This window comes from Anabrus simplex, chromosome 6 (assembly GCF_040414725.1).
Source record: "Anabrus simplex isolate iqAnaSimp1 chromosome 6, ASM4041472v1, whole genome shotgun sequence".
In the NCBI taxonomy this organism is placed as follows: domain Eukaryota; kingdom Metazoa; phylum Arthropoda; class Insecta; order Orthoptera; family Tettigoniidae; genus Anabrus; species Anabrus simplex.
Genome location: NC_090270.1, coordinates 6,721,955 through 6,739,625, shown reverse-complemented (window position 1 = coordinate 6,739,625; position 17,671 = coordinate 6,721,955). Strand labels below are relative to the sequence as shown.

The 17,671-nt window shown below is 38.9% G+C and overlaps 1 protein-coding gene across 1 annotated transcript in view; it reads right to left on the bottom strand.

Moving 5' to 3' along the window:
- LOC136875451 (ionotropic receptor 75a-like) overlaps window positions 1–17,671 on the bottom strand; it is a 120,999-nt gene that overhangs the window by 6,759 nt on the left and 96,569 nt on the right. Inside the window, exons 9-10 of the mRNA XM_067149001.2 lie at window positions 14,539–14,813; window positions 11,949–12,146 (exon numbers count right to left, since the gene is read on the bottom strand). Of these exons, the coding sequence (XP_067005102.2) occupies window positions 11,949–12,146; window positions 14,539–14,813 (473 nt within the window). The remainder of the gene's footprint in view (window positions 1–11,948; window positions 12,147–14,538; window positions 14,814–17,671) is intronic.

Below are 17,671 nucleotides of genomic sequence, written 5' to 3'. Positions count from 1 at the left end.
GAAAATCGACAAATGCAAGATGTTAAACTCATTTTAATGAACTGTTCCTAGTCATTATAATGGATTTTAACATGAACTGTATATTTTAATATGTGATTTTAATATGTACTATATATTTTAAAGTGTTTATGTACCTGTACTTTTAAAATAAGTTAATCTATACGAATTTTAGGCCTAAAAGATACACCCACACTCATTTTTAGATTGTACATACAGCCAGCTTTTACTTTCAAACATGCCCAATTTGAACGTTGGACACATTCCATTATTATGACTTTTCTACTGGGCAAGGCATATTAACCAACTTTGACTTATGTGAAGGTACTAATGTACAGCTGAGGATGACTGTATAAAAAGTCAAAACCGGTACTGTAAGTAGAATCTCATATACATAAAACTTGTATTGATAAGGTGGAACCTTTCTTATCTACAATGTACTAGAAACTGCTTGTTCATTCGCGGAAGACGTTAAGCACGGTGATGAATCCAGACCTGTACACCTACCCCCTCCCATTAATCCTGGTTCTTCTGTTCCTTCTAGACCTGGCAATGGTGCGAATCTTAAAGCGTGTTTCATGTGTGGCTCTGTGGAGCATCTTAGAAATTCTTGTCCGTCCAAGGGTCGTAAACCTGATATTTGTTGTTACCTATGTGGTTCTAGGCAACATACAATTTTTTTTGTCCTAATTATTTTCAAAGACGTGGTAAATGACTGAAAATTAATAATAGGTCTTGTAAATTTCAAAATTCTGACAATGTAGGTAATTTGGATGAAGTAATTTGTCCTCTTGACTGCAACAAGATATGTGGTAATGTTGTTTCTCAAGGTACCTTCACTAGTGTCGAAGTAAACAATGAACCATTAGTTGCATTAATAGATTCTGGGAGCGTAGTGAATTTGATCAATTTTGCATGGTATTCTGAACTGAAGAGTGCTTGTAAGTTACCTGAATTACAACCTGTGGGTGTAAAATGTGTCACTGCTAATGGTAATGATATGGAAGTTCTAGGGGCTGCGAAGATGAAATTGAGAATAGGAAGTTTTACCTGGAGAATTTCGTGTCTTGTAGCACCTAACCTATCCTGCAATATGATTTTAGGAACTGGGTTCTTATCAAAGACTGGATTAGTTCTTGACCTTCAGGACAGAATATTCTTTTTTAAATTTTCTCCCACCTATAAATTTAACTTGATTGATGCTCCTAAGGGTGCATTTAATGTCTCGTATGTATCTGGGTCTGTTCCGGAGGAAATTAGTAGCACTGAGGACCTAAAACTTGATCATTTGAGTAAAGAAAACGCTGAGGATATCCGTGCCCTCTGTAGTGAATTTCTGGAGGTATTCACCAGTAAGTTAGGTTTGACTGATGTCCTAGAGTATGATGTTGAACTAACTGATACCCAACCTGTCAGATCTCCTCCGTATCGACTCTTACCTCCGTGTATGCTTGAACTTAAAAAGGTTATCGACAAAATGCTCAATGAGGGTGTCATCTGACCTTCCATCTCGCCATACGCCTCTCGAGTTTTCCTAGTACCTAAGCCCTCTGGTGGCTTCCGTGCTGTTGTGGATTATCGTGTCTTGAATCATAAGGTGGTCCTTCAGTCTATCCCATTACCTGACTTACACACTTGCTTTGGGTGGTTTTCAGGGGCTAAATTTTTTACTGTTCTGGACCTTAATGAGGCTTATTACCAGGTACCTTTGTCTAAGCGATCTATACCACTTACAGCTTTCATTACTGATTGGAATCTGTATGAATTCATGCGACTGCCTTTTGGTCTCAGTTGTGGCGCAACTATTCTGACTCGTTTGTTAGATTCTATCCTCTTAGATGTTAAATTCAAATTTGTTTTTAACTAACTTGATGACCTAGTGATCTTTTTTGAAACCTTTGAGGAACATGTGATCCATGTCCGGGAAGTTCTTGAACGCCTGAGAAAAGCTGGTCTTACCGTTAAGCTATCTAAGGTAGCCTTCGCCCAACCAAGTATGTCCTTTCTGGGGCAAGTTGTGTCTTCAAATGGAGTTTCCAGTGACCAGTCTAGGACACAGGCTATTCGAGAGTTTCAGCCCCCTAAAGATGTCAAAGGCATTGACCATTTTGTGGAAATGGTCAACTTTTTTCGTAAATTTATTCCAAATTTCGCTGAGGTAGCTGCTCCTCTCAATTATTTGAGGCAGAAAGATGTGAAGTTCTTCTGGGGTCCTTCCGAACAAGAAGCTTTTGAGAAATTGAAGCTCGCTCTGTCGAATGCTCCTGTTTTGGCCATACCTGTTTTCAGTAGTTTTATAGTTCAGACAGATGCTTCTGGAAAAGCTATTGCTGGTGTACTATTGCAAGAGTATGACGATGGATGCAGACCTGTAGCCTATGTATTCAGGATCCTAACTGACCTTGAGAGCAAATACTCTATTTATGAGTTGGAATGCCTAGCTGTACTGTTCGCCCTTGAAAATTTCGGCCCTTCATCGAACATGTGAATTTTGACCTTGAAACGGATAATCAGGCTCTCTCATGGGTATTGAACCGACCGGAAAGAACTGGAAGGATTATTCGATGGGCACTTTGGATTTCTGTCTTTAATTTCCAGGTTAAACATATCAGAGGTACGGAGAATGTTGTCGCCGATGGTTTAAGTAGAATGTTTGATGGGGAACTTTGTCCTAATGTAAAATCTAATGTTGAAAATCTTGATGAAGATAATGTTGTTGGAGTTAGTGCCACCCCTTCTGATGTGCCTTTGCTTTACCATGAATTTGAAGATCATCAGAAATCTGGCCCTGAATTAAGTGAAATCAACAAAGTTAAAGAAGGGATTCCAGTAAAGCCTCACTCCCTAGTCAAGGGTGTCCTGTGTTGTAAAGGTCGCGGAGACCATTGTTTCAAAATTGTTGTACCAATTATCACTTATCAATTATCAAATATTATCACTACTGTCCAATTGGGGGTCATTTAAGGATGTTTAAAACTAGGCAGAAAATTAGGCAGTTTTTCAGTTGGAAAAAGATGGACAGTGATATCCGAAACATGGTTAAATCTTGCAAAATTTGTGCCATCAGTAAACTTAGTCTGAACAACCGTGTGGGTTTGTTATCATCTTCACAAGCCTCTCGCCCGATTATTCATCGACTACGTGGGACCAATGTTTCGATCTTCTCTGAGGAACACCCATATCTTTGTGTGTGTGGATGCGTTCTCACGGTTTACCTGGATTATTCCCACTAGGTCTACCACTTCTCGGACTACTATTAACTGTCTAAATTCAATCTTTGCATCTTTTGGCCCTCCCAAGTTTCTAGTTTCTGATAATGCCAGCGTGTTCACTAGTCATCTGTTTAAAAAATATCTATTTGAGTTGTGCATCTCGCATGTTACAACCACCGCATATTATCCAAATCCATCTTATGCCGAGAGAGTGAATAGAAATTTGAAGTCTGCGCTGATAGCCTATCATCACAATAATCAGTCTAGGTGGGACTCCTGTCTGCACTGGTTAGCTCATGCATTCCACTCTGCTATCCATGAATCTCATGTTTTCTTATACTCCATATTCCCCAATGTCAAATGTGCTTGGTATTGATGATCTTTTGCCAGATCTGTCTAAACCCCATGATATCGAAGGGTTTGGGATGAAGCAAAGAAAAATCTGTCTGTCTCGTATGAGAAAGCCAAGAAAAGGTATAATGTTGGTAGGAAATCAACAAGGTTGAATGTTGGAGATAAAGTCTTACCCCAACAGTAAAGTCGTTAATAAATTTTCTGCCAAGCTAGTGCCTAGGTATCAAGGCCCTTGCACCGTATTGCAATTTCTGTCCCCAGTACCAATGTTAGTGAGTGATCCGGTTGCTAAAAGAATTAGGCGAGTCCATCTGTCCCAGATTAAGCCTGGTTAATATGCAGTATACCTTCCTTTCTTCCCTTAATGGTGCTCCTTGGTGAAGAACTAGTGTGTTGGTTTTGACATGTGGCTGAGAACTATCTTTCAGTGAGCAAATTGAATTTTATCCCCTTTGTTTTATGTAATTATGCCTAGGGGTATTTATTTTGGTAAACGTTTCTGTGATAATTGATCCTAGGTTTGGGATCATCATGTAGTATTTTCTGTTCTCGTGTCTCTATCGGTTCCTTGAATTATTATGGTTTTCGGTGTAAGCATTGTGATTCTGTGGTGTGTGAAATTTACCATGCGGCGGTTACTTAGCTCTTTGTTACTGCTGTATTATATCTGATCTGTACACCTTATGTTTATTTAACTGGGTTTTGACATTTATTTCTCATGCCTCATGATAATGAGTTGGACTAATGTATTGAGTATTGCGAGTCTGCCATCTGTCATTTACCTGCTGATGCTAATGTATTTTAAATATGTTATGATTCTATGTAGTAGATGAGCAACTATCGGAGCGTCTGAACAAGTACTGGGAAGACCGCAAAGCCCGAACAATTCCTTCAAAGAGACCTGAACGACGGACTGACTAAGGTGATCCTATGTGGTCATGAAGAAGAAGATAGGCATCTTTCCTCTTGTACGGGGTGTGCCTATTTTCTTCCAGTCACCAGCCTATTGCTTGTTTGGTTTTATTTCTACACCAGGGTGATTATTAAAAACTGATACTGAGTATTATTAAAAGGTGCATGATTTAAGCATGGATTATTAGCGGCTAATACCTTTAGCCTGCAGCTAATTTTGTAAGCTTAATCCTTTTTTATCTTAGGAAAATATTTCTAGCTCTGCTTCCTTATGCACCCCTTGTAGTGAAAATTTGGTAAGATGTTGTGCCTTATATCTATGTCTGTGTAATTATTTTGAGGTGGTATATTGTTGGTCTTTGATAATTTACTATATTTCCATGCACTATTTTACGTTTGGCCTTGTACTTTGAAATTTATTACTACTACTTCTGAGCTCTAGTTAAAGTTCTATTTTCTAGGTTACCTTGTTGGGCAGTTGTTAGATATTAAGGTGCTCTGTTAGTCGGTGTTGCAGTGGGTAGCCTGTTTGCCTCGTGCATGGATCCTGCGTCTTTACGGTCTTCCCTCGTCTAACTATTGGTTGATCGTGCTCCTTAATTTCTGATAATTATGTTGTCCTCTTTGTAATTATTCCTGCCACTGACTGTGGTGTGTTTATCCTAAGTAAGCTCTATCTAGAGCCTTACATCACTCGTAGAATTTCTGGTGTCGTGACTGGTAACCTATCTTATTTTTTAAATTTTGAATTGCTAAAAATACTTCTCTACTATTCACTGTAATAACGTTATCTATTTGGTGTTCTTCAGTGTTGTGGTACTTGGTTTTACGCACTACTGTAATCACTATGTGGCTAAAATATTCATTTGGAATAGATAACCTATTAATGGTACGTATTGTTTACGAGTTGTAGATTGCATGCAGTTGAGTAGTAGGTGAACCTCTTCCACCTGTTGGTATTATGTTGTGTTGTGTAAGAAAGGATTGTTAGCCTGAGATGTTTATCTTCTTTTACCGCAATGGTTGGTTTACTAATCCTGGGTTTGGTCATAGTGAAATATAGTATCTTGATTTTATTTAGGTTAATTAATGGCATGTCGTCGAAGATTGTATAGATCCATTAGTCCTTTTGTGAATTAACGCATGTCCTTTGGGGGTTTGGAGTTTTTTGGTTGGTTGTTTCGTGGCACCTTGATGGGTGGTTAGGCACCTTATTATCGAGCCACTGTGTCCTGGTGGAGATGGAAATTGTTAATTTAGTGTATATCTGCAACTTGTGTAGGATTGTATGGTCTTGGTGAATGTAATTGGTGTTTACCCGCATAACTTTTCGCTCTGACGTCATCACTACTTTATTGCGATGCTGTAAAGCTCAGTTAAGCTTAACCTACCGTCTATGGTGTCTTTTTTTCTCCTCAGTGTAATTTTCTGATATCTGTGGATATTGTTGATTTAACATCTTACCGTCCTGTATTTTGGTTGGATGAGCATGTGATTTCCTACCAATTTTCTTTCGGTACTCGAGTCATCTCACTATTTGATTATGGGATTTCTTAGTGGAGTTACCTTCCTTTTCTGCATGTTATCAAGCGATTTCTAGCGACCAACCTCATTATCTGCCTTGTATACTTTATTTACCTGCTCTCCTGTATGATAGGAAGCAGTACCTGTTTAGCTAGTGTGCGACAGTGTGTATCAGCGGAAGTCACTTATTTTATTTTTAAACCGCGTTGTGGCGAGGTCCCTATGGACAACTGGTAGTGTATGATGTTTGTTCATTGCTCCACCACATTCCGGCTGGTCATCTAATTTGAGTTATTTTATTACCTTTCTTTGATTTAATTCTGTGTACTATTGTAGAAGGTATATTTGGAATTTTTGCGAAATTGGTTGGTAATATGACTTCTGAGTTAAGTACCCTCCTGAGGTTTTTATTGAAACCATCCCTTTTCTGTACTTCCCTTGGTGTTCATAGTAGAGTTGTGAGTTAACTATCTTCCATCATTGCGTTTTTCTTTGCTTTGTGTTCCTCAGTAGATAGGTTGTCGATAACAAACTGTAGCGCTCCCTACACATAATAGTACTAGACATCTCCAACTGGTTTTGCTTAGGATACCTTAGCTTGGAAGAACTGTTATCCTTAACCGATTGGATTTGTTATTTTTATAATCCTTGCTATCTGGTCGGTAGTTGATTTCTTGCTGTGATTATTTTTAGGTCTTCTCTCTCTTGCGTGCAGTTTTATGTGAGGTCATGTATATGAGTTGCTGAAGCAAAAAGGAATAATTAAATAATTTTGGTTGAACATTCGTGAAACTTTAAGAATCGGTAAGCTCACTGAATTGTAGTTCTGTGTCCATTTCCTTCTAGTGTTTAAAATTTGGGTTTCATTTCTCCTGCTCTACTGATGTAACGTGGTTTTTTGTGAAATTGTTCTCCTTTGGTAATGCTGGGTTAAATTACTTTTAATATGTTAGTATCCTATACCCGAGGGGAGGTTTTGGCCTCCATATTTTTTAAAATTTTGGGAATTGGATATGTAAGTGGGAGATCATTTCGTGAAACTGTAACTTCAATTTTGAACTGTACTGCTGTTATGATAATGGCGTATTTGAATTATCTATTGGATGATTAGACTATTAGTTTTAATGTAAGGTACATACTGGTGGATTCTGTGTATTCCTTGGATTATGATACGTTTGTGACTTTTGGTTGATGAAGTAAAGTTGTACTAAGGAAAATTGTGGTGGTGATGTATCTTGGTTATGTTCTTGATATTTGGGTAATCCGAAGGATTGGTGGAATTTTTGGAAAAGGATGTTATGAACTGTCGACCTTTCTCTGCCTTTTTCACCTTATTTCTGTTGTTTAGGGTTGTTGGTAGTTTTGATATGCCTTATTCCTTTAACTTTACCTGCCACTTTAAGATTTTCTTCCTTTCTGATTACAGTGTCTCCCGGCAGTTGTTATCTGTGGTGATCAGAAGAAGTGTGAGATGTTAAGTTCCATCGTAAACTTGTTTTGAGCATAATTTTGTGGTGAGCATCGTTGGGTCCACTCATTCTTTGGCTCGACAAGGACCATTTTTCCTGAAAACTCCCATGGATAACTTATCACCTGAAGAGTGATCTTGAAAACTTGTATTGTACTCTAAGTTTAGCATATTTTTCCCTCTTTCCGCTCCTCTTGTTGGTATGGGTGTACTACTGAGAAATTAATGTTTGACTTGGTATTATGTAATTAATGATGGTGGTTCCATGATCTACGTTGTTGTTAAACTTTCAGTTTGTTCTACTGAATACTTCATTTATTTTAAATCTGTTTTCCCTATATGTTCATGTATTTTCCCGGTATTCCTCTGCGTAATTGTGTTATGTGCTGGCTAGTAATGAATAGCTAATGTTAATTTCATATCCCCTTAATTTTGTTCTCCTGTGTTCATTTGAGATTTATGAATCTTATTTTTGGTAGTATGAACATACATTTGATTTTTCCCCTGCATTTCTGGGTAAGTACCTGTATGTGGGATATCTGCTGTATCTTATTTATCATGTTATAATTGTCTTATTTGACCTATGTAGTAATCTAGTTTTATCTTCTGGTATTTCATTAGGACAGTGGTATGATGGCAATCTGAGTAGTTTGACTGTGTTTTAAGGTTTTGTGGATCTTAGTATCCTTGAAATGGAGACTCACCAATTTTGCTTTCCTTTTGTTATCTTTGGGTTTCTGCGTTTTTAACCCCAAACGTTAGTTAATTCTTCCAAGCAATGAAACCAGATAATGCAATCCTTTGATCAAGAAACCCTATCATTAATATATTAACTTGAAGGTAAAGTAATTTCAAAAGATAGAGGTATTGGACAACGAAGGAAATCGTCTCATGTGATAAAATACTACTTACCTTGGAATTGTGAAACAAAACTAGAACCTTTAATTCAAAAGTATTCTGTGGGTGACCATTGTGATAGTATTCTCATGATCAAAGTTGTGCAAAGGAAAAGAAGTTTGAAACTGGTTTTACGTCATGGACTTCATTAGAGTTGGAATTAGTTTTGAACTTTAACTGACTTCTGCCTACGTGATCTGTGTATTATGTGGCAGGTATGAGTGCTTGACATCAAAGGTCAGTATTTGTGGTCATCTAATTATGTGGACTTCATTAACAAATTTTGTTTGCTTCAAGACCACTATACTGGTAAGAGACTATGTTGGTGAATATGTCTTGCTTGAGGGGAGGAGGCTGTTACCGAGGTAACGTTTTTAGCCTTTCCCATTTATGTTTCGGACTGGCTATCGCTGTAGAAATTTGTGTCACATCATGCTCATCTTTCAAACTTGTTTTCTACGACTACTTCTAAGTTACTGAAGGCCATACTTCTAACTTATTATTTTGACTTGCCTAAAACTCTCTGCTCCATTTTTATTCAAGAACTATCTGTTTGTGTTTCGCGTATTCTGTGCCAAACAGCGCTAACCTAGTATCTGCCTTCTGCGCAAGCGAGCACGACTCTTAGCCATGCCTATGTCGCTGGCAATCAGAGCTAGCGAGGCTTGTTACGTAATGGACCTCTCTGTCTGGTTTGTAGTGGCCCGTTGTCTGTTGGAAGCTATCATGGCGATCAGAAGCATACTTCATTGTGGCTCTAAGCGAGGAATCTGTTCAACTATGAATTACGGTTAGAAAAACGTTACTGTGCGAGGATGTTGTTCATCCTCAAGAACTTCATTTATATTTAGTTCTGTGACCTTTCTTCTTGGTGATTAAGTATGACTACGGCGCATAAATTTGAAAGTATGTAAACAACGCGTCTCTTGAACATGGAAGCTACATTGGAACTGTAAGTTACATTTTCATGCATCAAGTTTTCATTATCATATAAATCTTCCTCTCCGAATATTTTCCGAACTTTAAGCAGTGCTTTGGAAATCTTTTGATTCTTGAAATTAATGTAATCATTAAAAAAAGAAAGAACATTTCAGTATTGGTAATTCTCCTACTGAAACATGGGTTTCTCATTTGTAATTTTCTATAAGCTTGCTCCCAGAATTTCGGTTATGGTTGTTATTTTATTTTTAAAGTAATGTTCTCGGGAATTACGGGGTGGTATTGTTTTGCCCTAAAGAAATGTATAATTCATTCGTGTAATGCCTGAAAGAGTTCCGACAAGCGTCTATTTCTACTTTTAGGTCCCTTGCGGATTCTATTTATTTTGTGTCATGCTTTCTCTCAATTTTATCTTATTTCTGATAATTCATTCCCCTTGATTCTCTTTTGTTCTTTCTCGTTTTCCATTATTATTGGTCCCTTGGGATTGGTGTCTCGTAATTTTGCCTGCACCGTAACCATGGTGATGTTTACTAATTTTTAATGATTGTTGATGATTGATTGACTTAACGCTGAGGGTGGAATTTTCCTTTGGAGCATGAATTCGATATTCTGCGCTATTTTTCGGGTGTATTTGGTTTCTTTATTAATATTTTAATTACCCTTTTTGGGTAATCTCTGTTTATTTTCGTCCGACTTTCTGTTGTGGTTTTATTGGTTTGTTTCAGGTTCTTAATTGAAACCTCTTAAAACTTTGACGCTTGTGTAAGCTCACGGCAATAAATTTGAAACTGTTCTAGGCCTAGTGTACTCAGAAACTTCGAAAAGTAATTGAGAATTTTGTGGAAATTGTTTGAGATTGTAGGTCAGTAACTTAACTCCTGCCGTAGGCCTACTTAAAATACCAGATTGTTTTCTTTTATTTTCATTTAAATTATGGCCATCTCTTGAATTTTGAGTTACTCGTGAATTTATTTTGTTATCTGAGTTTAATTTTCAGCTCACTGAGCACCATTTAATAGTGTTGTTCATTCTACTTTGTTAAACCACTTTTATATACCTTAAAATTAAATCTTTGAAACTCAAGCCTGGTTGGTCTTTCTTTCAATTAGTCGTACCGGTTAATACTGTACCAGTTTTATCCCAAGTATCCACGGGAACTTCTTGTTATCTAAAGGTAAGTTTTCTTTACTTTGGTAATTGTGCTCGTGTGGGGTATGTGCCCAGTGGTTACCTTGTCTTGTACTCGTACCAGCTGGTACCGGCTGGTGCACAGTGAATTGTGCCCGATCACCAGGTAGAAACATTACTTTGCACCTTATTTTCTGGGATATCCGTGAGATAGTTCCAGGCCCACGGCTTTCTCTTGGTTGCGATTAATGTGCATTAAAAATAATACAAACAATAAGATACGAGCACAATATGCATCTTTTCCCCATCCACCATAGATCAAATGAAATGACGTATGTCGCTATCTGTCTCGTCCCTGTCCATGAAGACCAAACTGCTTCCTGAGTTGAGACGTCACCGCGTGATGTGACAGCACTATTCCTAGTGTCTGAGACAAGACGATGGACTGCACTACCCCCACCACCACACACTCTCTCTGAGCTCCATTATACGACAGCAAAGGACGTTACGGACTAGTAGTATAAATAATGAAATTGCGTTGGCTTGAATTTCCTCGTATTTGGAATATCTTTCATGACCCACGTATGGATGGCACATTTCTTCTCCTTATTCTTCTTCTGCTTCTATGGCCTCACTGGAGCACTTCAGTCAATCGTTTTCCGTTTATCTTCTTTCTTTCTTTCTGAATTGCCCAGTAGCTTTTCATTTATTCTGATCTTTTCTGTTGTTCCTCATCTATAAATACCCTCTTTATTGTATGTTATTTGTCTATTTTTGGTTTAAATCTTATTTTCTATTTTGTTTTGCAAATCGTCCAGAGTTATTTCTAGTTCTTTGACACACTCTGTAATTTCATTTTTTATCCACTATTAATAAAAATAATAATAAAATGTATTTCTTGAATGTCTTCTTGAAGATATTTATAAAATGCTTCAAGTACTTCAGACAAGAGGTTGCGTTCGGAAAAGGTGACTGACAATTCCGTAGCTGTACCCAGTTACAAGAAAATAGAGAGTTGCCTCAAGCTTTATATGAGCTTGTAATGCCTCTTCTCAGTATTTGAGAGATAGTGTGTTCGAACCCCACTGTCGGCAGCCCTAAATATGGTTTTCCGTGGTTTCCTGTTCTTGCACCAGGCAAATGCTGGGGATGTACGCCACGGCCACTTCCTTCCCACTCCTACCCCTTTCCTGCCCCATCATCACCATAAGACCTATATGTGTCAGTGAAATGCAAGTCCAACTTGTTAAAAAACTTGTCTCCTAATGCTATAGGAGAGGGAAAGCCAGCAGCAGCTATCTACAGCTTTCTCTCTCCAATCCAGTTTCTCACCCACTTAGTTCTGTCTGAGAAATTCTGCCCTCTGTTAGTTTACACCCAAGACTCACAAATGGCTTCATGTTCATCTCTAGGCTAGCAGAGCCCTCAGCTGTGAATGGGCTAGCGTGTATTGTACTAAGCAAAATGTAAACTTAGCTTATGTGATGGAATGGAAGCACTTGTTGTTTACTCACCGCTTGTTAGCTAACATCTCCAGGACGAAGATGCTCAAGGAGCACGCTGTGCCATACAGGAGTACCAAGAGTGCAGGGTAACAGTCGACAATACCAACACTCACGAAACTGGAACCCTTACTCACGCACTTGGGCTTTCTTGTGTACAGATGTCTCAGAGTTCGGTCCTGGAGCCCTCGTTCAGCCAACTTGCGGTAGCTGTGAACAAAGATGGTGAGCAGCAACACCAACAGGAAATGTGGACAGAATACAGGATTTTAAATATCTCCTCTGAAAATGCTGATATGTAGTGATCGTAAATTGTGAAAATGCTGTCTACCTTTTGTTGATACATGCTCTTACTAGGTCCAGCACAGGTTGACATTAACTTTAAATGGTTTGGTAAATGATAAAGTTCACCTTTATTGGTATTAGTTAGACAGAGCCAGCGTGCAAGCAGCTGTAGGAACTGAAACTAAAATGATGCTGTGTCAGTAGCAAGGCAGAGAATTGCACAAATTTTGTGAGATGAATAAGTGATGTGTGTAACTATTAGTCAAAGGGATAACAAGTGCCATCAACCTATTGGCAGAAATAAATTGAATTTAACAAAAAAATTCAGCCAAGGATAACGTAATTGGCAGTCATGAATTTCACGGAGCAATGGAAGGACATTTATAGATAATTTAAGGCAGAAATAGGTTCCATGAAGGACATTCCAGGGATCATTAATGAACAAAGGGAGTGTATATACGAAGACACAGAAGACAGAAGTATTCAGTCAGGTATATGTAAACGTAGTTGAAATATAAAGATATAGCACAGGTAGACGAGGCGACTAGTACTGACAAAATACTGAAATTTATCTATGATAATAGACATTTACAAAATGAAACACAACTTGAAGGCTGGAAATGCACTTGGGATTGATAACATTTCTGGGGATATATTAAAGGCTATGGGTTGGCGTATATCTGAAATGCTTATTTGATTATTGTTTGCATGAAGGAGCTGCACTAAATGGATTGCGAGTTGCAATAGTTACTCCAGTGTACAAGGGAAAGAGTGACAAACGTAAACCAGATAATTACAGGACAGTCATTTTTTTGCTATTTGCTTTATGTCGCATAGACACAGATAGGTCTTATGACAGGACAGTCAGTCAGATTAACGTGTAGTTTTAGACACAATTACAAATTTACTAACGTTTTAGGTACAGGAGGTCAAATAGTCTGTATCACTATTGAGCTATCCAAGATTTTTGATAGGGAGATGCACTAGATAAAAAAAAAGTGTTTGAATGAGTACCTAATTTCCTAGAAAATAGAACTCAGAGAATTACAGAAGATAATAGTTAAGAGGGGGTCCTGCAGGGCAGTATTTTTGGCCTTAAATGATATGAGTAAAGTACTGCAATCACAGATGAGGCTATTCTGTATAGAGCAGTAAATGCGTTGCAGGACTGTGAGTGACAGTGTTGTGAGGTGGACGATGGTATGAATTGTAAATGGGATGAAAAGTCAAGCTGCAAGTAAGAAAGAGGTGGCGAGCGCTTGTACACCACACGCGGGAAACTGGAGTTGGGATATGATGATGATGATTATTATTAAAATTCACGGCCCCTCCGGGAATCGAACCCGGGACCCCTGTGATCAAAGGTCATCGCGCTAACCATTTAGCCGTGGAGCCAGACTCTACAGCAGATAACTTCAGGAGAGACCTTGTTATAGACAGTGTCACAAAAGGGAAAAGTGATGTGACATAGGCATTCTCATGTTGTCTGGTGGTGGAAAACGGTTGCGAAAGTCTGTAATCCTAATAAAGACTCCCGCCATTACCTTAAACAGAAATTAGTGGTGATGAGGGGAGTAGTCGCACTTACTTTTTGGGAAAAAATTACATTTTTATTCCATTTCAGCCGGCCGAAACTAGGAACTATTTTACAAGCCATGGTGTTTTATAAGCTAATTCTTGCCTTTATTTTCTTTAATTATTAAGAAAATTATTAGCAGAAATATGCACAAAATATCATTCGTCATGGCTATCGATTTGTGTAGTGCCACAGCAAGTAGCGGAGTGAGGAAGGGTAGTAGCCAAGGTCACCCGCTTGTCGCGCGCGTCCATCAGTCTGACAGTCTCTTTAGTGTCTGTTAGTTTCTTAGCACGTAGTCAAATGATGTTTATTGTAACACATGTGTAACATTGCTCCTTAGTATTGAATCAAAATCTCAAATGAACTATTATTAACGCACTTCAGTTGATAAACTGTCAACCTTCACCTCTCTGTCGAAATTTGCCCAGAGAGCATCAAGAAACTTGCCATTTCATAACTTTTTCCTTTTCTTTTCAGTTTTGATGTATATATCCCGCCACTATATCTCACAAACCTGGGTACTTCCTGTTGTCTGTACATCGCCACTAGAGGGTGCTTTTTCTGTCAGCTGGTTCTATACTGTACGAGAGTGAAGTGGAGAGAGGCCATCACCTAGACTCCTTGCTGATATAAAAGTACATTTGTCTCAACAGATGCTATTGAATTGTGGACATATTTACTGGCCTAATTTCCTGGAAAATGATGAACGTTTGTCTGCAGTAGTACATTGTGTCTTACCTCACGCTGAGCATCTCCTTGTATGGAGTGTTCTTCCTCACAGCTAAGTATGGGTCGACCACTTGTAAGAAAGGAATGGTCTGTAGGCCACACTTCTCATCCTCTCGGAAGGTCTTCTGGATCATCAGGTAGCCCGTGCTGAGCTCCAAGTGAAACGCAAACAGTCCCATGCGCAATTTCTCAATTCCTTCTTCTAGAGACATGAAGTTGTCTGGGATGTTCGGGGGAGCCACTTTCTTCTCATAAATGGCCCTGCGCACCGGATCACTGGCTGCCTGTAACATAAAGAGTAATATTGCACTCCTTATCATCACAACCTTCCCAGAGAGGACAGTTATACATGGCATTAGTTCCCCTTCTACACATTCTAGGTATATCAGAATTGCACTATCAGGTTATAAAATGAAGTAATGATTCAAGACAAATTGCTGGCCCCACAGTTTAGGGTTATCAAGCCAGCCACTTACTACAAGGCTGTAGGCTTGATTCCCATCCTGGTCAGTGAATTTTACCTTGCAAAGTGCAAGCCTTCAGGCTGAGTAGTTCATTTGGTAGGCCAAGACCTGTAATCCAATGGTGGGGGGTCAAGACAAATTCCTCATAAGTAAGTAGCAAGCAAGCAAGCATGTAAGAGCAAGATATCTTTGTTAACAAATCTACATAATTGCATGTATGTAATTGGTGGAGTGGATCTATTCGCTCCTCTTCAGGAACTCTGAAAGCTGCTGAGAATACTACTCTTATTCTTGATGTGCTGGAAAGAGCGCTTCAGTTAATTTTTGAAATGCTTGTTGTTGTTGTTGTTGTTGTTGTTGTTGTAACATATGGCTTTATTGGGAAATATCTCCAATACAAAATTGATATATGTAGACAACAGTAATATACAAATAACATTAATAATATTATCATTTAGACTTTCACGTCCCGTGTAACTATTCATGAGGTATATTTTTGGGCTTATGCCGTATAATTAATTATAAAAACACACTCAATGCGTTTCGAAAGGAACCTTGCCTTTCTTCATCAGGAGACACAGAGAAAATGAAATGACACATAACAGGTTGCTAGGAGAAAGCAACGAGGAACTTGAAATGGTGCCCTAAGATGTAAACGGGACGCCATTTTAGCCCCCAGATACAGACAACGAATGACAATAGTAAAGCTTTACTCTCTAATGGTTCTGATAATAGGTGGCCATGATTCACTAAGGTTGTAGCCTGTATCACGGTTGAAATTATCTGGGTGTTTACGTATTTCAAGATCTTGTCTTTGTTAGCTATTCCCATATACTGGATTAACAGTCGTGATCCCACAACTCGCTACTCAAATTGGTCAAGCAATCTTCTATTCCAGAAGATACAGCGAAGAGTCTCCTTCCAGCGGATGCTATTCCTCGGAGACTATATGGACTTCCTAAAATACATAAGGAAGGTGTTCCTCTTAGGTCTATTGTGAGTACGACTGGTTCCCCGACATATGCCCTTTCTAAATATTTAGGCAGTCTACTTCAACCACACCTGGGTAACACCCCTTCCTATATTAAGGATCCCACACATTTCATTGAGAAGTTAAAAACTATATCACTTCAGCCGGCGATATCTTGGTGAGTCTCGACGTGGTGTGTCTGTTTACGAAAGTACCCTTTGATGGTGTTATGTCTCTCATTTACGATATTTTCACTGAAGAGATCGCAAGGCTTTTCTACCACTGCATGACCTCCTCCTACTATCTATGGAATGGGAAATATTATGAACAGAGAGATGGCGTGGCCACGGGAAGTCCTCTCTCTCCTGTTTTGGCTAATTTCTTCATGGAAAACTTCGAAGAGAAAGCTTTGTCCTCGGCACCTTGCAAACCGAAGATCTGGTGGCGTTATGTGGATGATACGTTCATCGTATGGACGGAAGGTGAAGACAATCTTAGTCACTTTTTGGATCATCTTAATCGCCAGCACCCTTCCATTTGTTTCACCATGGAAATGGAATCTGACGCAAAATACCATGTTTAGATGTTCTTGTCACCAAGAAAGAGGATGGATCTTTAGGACACAGCGTTTATCGTAAGCCTACACACACCAATAGATATCTCCACGCAGATTCGCACCATCACCCTGCCCAGAAACAGGGTATCCTTAAAACTCTGACTACCAGGGCCAGGAGGATTTGTGAAGTGTCAGCTCTACAAGAGGAAATTAACACCTTGAGAACCACCTTTGAGAGCAACGCTTATAACAGAGCTTTGATCTCAATGGCTCTTAAATCGACACATAATCGGACGTCTGTTAAGAAAAAATATGTAAAAGGAACTGCTTACCTACCTTACATACATAACACGACGGATCGTATTGATAAAATCTTACGTAGGTACCATGTACGAACTGTTTTTGGAACATCAATTAAGATAAGGCAACTCCTGCGACCAACTAAGGATAGTTTGCCTAAACTGCAACAACCTGGTATCTACAGAGTTCCCTGTACTTGTGGCAAGGTTTATATTGGGCAGACTTCAAGAACGGTATGTACTCGCATCAAAGAACGTACCAGAACCTGATAAATCAGCTGTTGCTGATCATGCCTTAATACCTGGTCATGATGTTTTGTTACAAGTAGTGGATGTTCTTGCCCGTATAAAGCAATATCGCCCAAGGATTATCAGGGAGGCGGTTGAAATACGTAAACACCGAGATAATTTCAACCGCGATACAGGCTACAACCTTAGTGAATCATGGCTACCTATTATCAGAACCATTAGAGTGTAATGCTTTACTATTGCCATTCGTTGTCTCTATCTGGGCCTAAAATGGCGTCCCATTTACATCTTAGGGCACCATTTCAAGTTCCTTGTTGCTTTCTCCTAGCAACCTTTAATGCGTCGTTTCATTTTCTCTGTTTCTCCTGATGAAGAAAGACTAGGTTCCTTTCGAAACGCGTTGAGTGTGTTTTTATAATTAATTACACGGCATGAGCCCAAAAATATATCTCATGAATAATAATGTTCAGATATATTAGGGAACAGAGTCTTGTTTCATCTTGTTCCTGGCTGGTAAATTTCCTTTTGTTGTTGGGTTGGGTTGAGTCTTGTGCACTAAAGTAGGTGTTTCGAGTCCATCACTTATCCAGTATTTTTGCAGATG